At 41.0% G+C, this 4,484-nt stretch overlaps 1 protein-coding gene and 1 non-coding gene across 2 annotated transcripts; one reads left to right on the top strand and one right to left on the bottom strand.

Moving 5' to 3' along the window:
- Window positions 1-2,324: 2,324 nt before the first annotated feature.
- Window positions 2,325-2,428, bottom strand: LOC120084288 (small nucleolar RNA R71). The gene has a single exon (XR_005483652.1). It is a non-coding gene; the product is annotated as a small nucleolar RNA R71 (small nucleolar RNA).
- Window positions 2,429-3,528: 1,100 nt separating this feature from the next.
- On the top strand, window positions 3,529-4,221 carry LOC120084173 (uncharacterized). The gene has a single exon (XM_039040067.2). The coding sequence runs from the start codon at window positions 3,529-3,531 to the stop codon at window positions 4,219-4,221; it is 693 nt and encodes a 230-aa protein (XP_038895995.2).
- The last annotated feature ends 263 nt before the right edge of the window (window positions 4,222-4,484 follow it).

Below are 4,484 nucleotides of genomic sequence, written 5' to 3'. Positions count from 1 at the left end.
AACTCCTGACCAGCAGCATGTCATTGATAACTTATAGAAATACAAGTTATCTTTGCTCTCAAATTGGAACAACTAAGATTTTTAATGATAAATTCTCCTCATTTTTAGAAGAAATGCATGGATTTATTCAAACATTAGCAAATTCATGCAAAAGAAGTTTTATTACTAAATATCGTGGTACCAACGCATTGTAATGCAGGATTTCAACGCAAGAATTAACGCTAACGCATTAGACAAGTGCTGCAGGAAAAGCTTTAACGCATGGGACATGCGTCGGAGGGAGTTCAACGCAGAGAAGATTCATTGCTCCGGACTGATTGTGTTACATCACCACTTGCAAGTATAGGCACCTGCAGCAGGTGCCGTTTGAAAAGCTTCCACACAGCAGGCGGCGTCTGAAAAGCTTCCGAGAGTCAGGCGGCTAATCAGGGCATGGACTTTAATGCTGACCAGGACATAAACTATAATGCTGCCCATTCACCAAGTGAACATGACCAACGCCTATAAATAGATGAAGTCCCTCAAGAGTTAAGGAGTTCGGAAATTATAAAGATCCTTACTCTCTATATATTGTAGTCATAATTCTAGTTCTGTAAAGGTTATACTGTGGTGCTAGAAGATCAGAAGGGTTGAGAACTACCACCACCGCGGGTCAGGGAGTGGAGGAAGCTAATCTTGAGAAAGACACTTCATCCAATTCTTAAACAAGTGATTGTACACAATGAGATTGAGCCAAAGAAATACAAGAAATTGTATTCTTTGGCTTGACTCAGTTTCTTTCTTCTCATTTATCACTTTCATTCCATTTGATTAAATATTGCTTTTGTAAAGACTCCGTTTCTTTATAAAATTCATATGTTTGATCCATCATATTTGCCATTGTTTATTTCTTGTTTATGTTGAATGCATTAATACTTTATGCATAATTTCATTCTAAAGCTCAAGCCAACTTGACAAATTGGTAAAAGCATCTTTAACTTAGATTGTTCGAAAGAATAACTAAGCTGCATTAAGTAGGATACTTAACACAGCTAGAGATAGACTTACTGGTGTCTATTGCATTTTGTGTTAGACGCATGCATCCTAGAGATAGACTTTGTATGTTATTCACGTTGAGAAATGTTGAACAAAGTCTAACACATAAACAAAAGATAAGCAAATCATCCCATCTCATTCACATCACATCCTAATTGTGTACACTCATCTTAGACCGATGCGTCCACTTACCTTAAACTCTATTTTCGCATGATCCATCAATCACCACTCAACTCTTTTGTATCTTCTTGCACAAGCACAACAATTTAGTGTAAATAATACATTTTTCACATTTATTTAGGAAAACCCCTACAGTAGATACAACACGAGGTCTGCGTTTGGTTAACTGAATCCCTGAGTTCGACCCTGGACTTATCAGAAACCTAAATTAACTTTATACTTGGGTCTGGTTTAGGAAACCTTGAACTTCATTAGTAGGAGTTGTGTGCATCTGTGCATATATCTAACGCCCTAACGCGTTACAATTATTTAAACGCATCGAAGTATAAACGCATAACTTATACTTAGAAATTATTTCTCGAATTTATTTTATACAATACACTCCTAGAGTAAATCACGATAGCAACGAACAAGTTTTTGGCGTCATTGCTGGGGATTCAGAAACAAAACTAACCAGAAATTTCATTTGTATCTGTGTAGGAACACTTCGGTCGAGGGAGAATCACGAGTTAAGCTTAAGCTTGTGAACGTTTATGAGCAGGGAGAGCACTCTTGAACTCAGATACCACCCCGAGATTGAAAGGACCTTCCGGCCTAGGAACCGATCCAACCGTCGTCGAAGGTTGAGCCAGCAATTTCTCAGACAATAGAACAGGTAACGAGCAATGGCGGAAGAACAGGAAAATCAACAACTAGCTCATGCTGCAAAGAATCTAATCCTGATGGCGAATAGCAGCACGTGTCCCATGAGGGAGTACGCGTCCCCTATACTGTATGATTTCTCTCCAGGAATCATATACCCAACGGCAGATGGAACCAGGTTCGAGATGAAATCTATTATGCTCAAAATGCTCCAATCTGCTGGAAAATTTGAGGGTGGTCGTGGTGAAGATCCTCACGCCCACATGAAACATTTCCTGGAAACATGTAATTCATTTGTGATTCCTAGAATCACCTCAGAGGCGATCAGGCTATCCTTGTTTCCCTATTCTTTGCGTGATGATGCAAAACAATGGGTGAGCTCACTAGAGCCTGGTGAAATCACCACTTGGGAGAAGTTGGTGGAAAAATTTATGTAAAAATACTTCCCACCTACCACCAATGCGAGAAGGCGTCGAGAGATTATGAACTTTGAACAAGAAGATGCTGAGACCTTAAGCACCGCATGAGAGCGTTTTAAGGGCTTGGTCAAGAATTGCCCGAACCATGGACTACCTCTAACTATCTAAATGGAGACGTTTTATGGAGGACTGAATAGAGCATCGCAGATGGCAGCAGACGTAGTAGCAGCTGGTGGACTAATGGACAAATCTTACACTGAGGCTAAAGAGATACTAGACCGCATTGCTAAACACAATATGGAATGGGTGGATGATACGTATGATGGAGGAGCTGACAGGAAGAAGGGATCTCAGAACGTTAATTTTATCGATTCCAACGCAATAGCCACACTTTTTGCTCAAGTGGCTATGATGACCAGCCTTCTACAGAACATAACGCTGGGAAACGTATCAAATCAACAGAAGGTGATTCAAATAGAGGCGTTTGGGCAGCCCATGGTTAGCTGTGTGGGCTGTGGAGATCCTCACTCCTATGCTGAATGTCCACAAAACCCTCAGTTAGTATGTTTCATAAAAATAACCCATTCTCTAATACATATAATCCTGGATGGAGAAACCATCCGAATTTTTCTTGGACAGGAGGAAATCATTAGGAGCACCACCCAGGGCTGAACCACAAACAAAGGAATGGACCACCGTTTTCATTTCAACAAACGCATTAACAACATCAGCAACCCTTTAATAAAGAAGGACAGGCATCGAGCTCAGGATCTCCGCTTGAGAATCTATTGAAGGAGTACATAGCCCAGAATGACGTGTTGTTGAAAAGCCAGGCGTAATCTATCAGAAACTTGGAAATCCAGGGAGGGCAGATAACGAGTGAGTTGAAAAACAGGCAGCCTGGAGTTCTACCTAGCAATACTGAAATACCTGGGAACAATAATGGAAAGGAGCAATGTCACGTGGTGACGTTGCGAAGTGGAAGAGCTCTTGAAGAAAGAAGAATGAATTCAAGAAATAGCAGTCCTTTGAAAGAATGCATCACACGTTCAATGGATCAGGAAGAAAGAATGCCCGAGACTAGAAGCCATTCAGAACCCAGTACGTCCAACGCGGGAAAGCCTAAAGTGACTTTGAACGCACCATTTCCTAGGCGTCTGATGAAGAAAAATGATGAACAACAATTCAAGCGCTTTCTGAGCTCCTAAAGCAACTGCATATCAACATTCCACTGATAGAGGCTTTGGAGCAGATGTCAACATATGTCAATTTTTTTAAGGACATTTTGACAAAGAAGAGAAGAGTTAGTGAGAAGGAAGTAATAGCGCTAAAGAAGGAGTGTAACGCGTTAGTAAGCAATAGTCTACCAAAGAAGCAGAAAGACCCTAGGAGCTTCACAGTTCCTTGTTCGATAGGAGGATTGAATGTGGGTCATGCGTTGTGCGATCTAGGAGCCAACATTAATCTTATGCCACTTTCAATTTTTAAGAAATTGGGGATTGACGAAGCACAACCTACTTCTGTTACTCTTCAGCTCGCTGATAGAACAATTAAGTACCCAGAAGGGAAGATTGAAGACGTTCTAGTGAAGGTTGACAATCTCATATTCCCAGCAGACTTTATTATCTTGGACTATGAAGCAGATAGGGAGGTACCAATTATCCTTGGACGCCCCTTCTTAGCTACTGGGAAAGTTTTAATTGACATGCATAAAGGCGAATTAACTATGCACGTGGACAATGAGAAGGTGAAGTTTAATGTGCTCAACGCATTAAAGTTCCCAGATAGTGAAGATTGTCAACTAAACAGTATTGAGTTTCCTGAAGAAGAGACTTATGTATGTGAGGTCCTCGCGTTGGAGGAAAACTTGAAAGAATCAGAGCCGCCAAGTCTGAGTGAGCAACGGACAAAACTAACGCGTCCATCACTTGAAGAACCACCATAACTCGAGTTTAAACAGTTACCTAGACACTTGAAATATGCGTTCCTTGGAACCAACAACACTTTACCTGTGATCATTTCTGCAAATCTCACAGAGCCTAATGAACAATCTCTCTTACAGATGCTGAAAAAGCACAAGCGTGCAATAGGTTGGACACTTGCGGATATCCGAGGCATTAGTCCATCTTATTGAATGCATAAGATTAGGCTAGAAGAAGGGATGTCGGGGTCAATCGAGCCTCAAAGAAGGCTGAACCCCATAATGAA

This window comes from Benincasa hispida, chromosome 8 (assembly GCF_027475165.1).
Source record: "Benincasa hispida cultivar pf3 chromosome 8, pf3_genome.v1.1, whole genome shotgun sequence".
In the NCBI taxonomy this organism is placed as follows: Eukaryota; Viridiplantae; Streptophyta; class Magnoliopsida; order Cucurbitales; family Cucurbitaceae; genus Benincasa; species Benincasa hispida.
This window is presented reverse-complemented; position numbering and strand designations above follow the sequence as displayed.

Coding starts and splice junctions, on each gene's coding strand:
- LOC120084173 (XM_039040067.2), top strand. CDS start 3,529: ATGTCAACATATGTCAATTTTTTTAAGGACATTTTGACAAAGAAGAGA.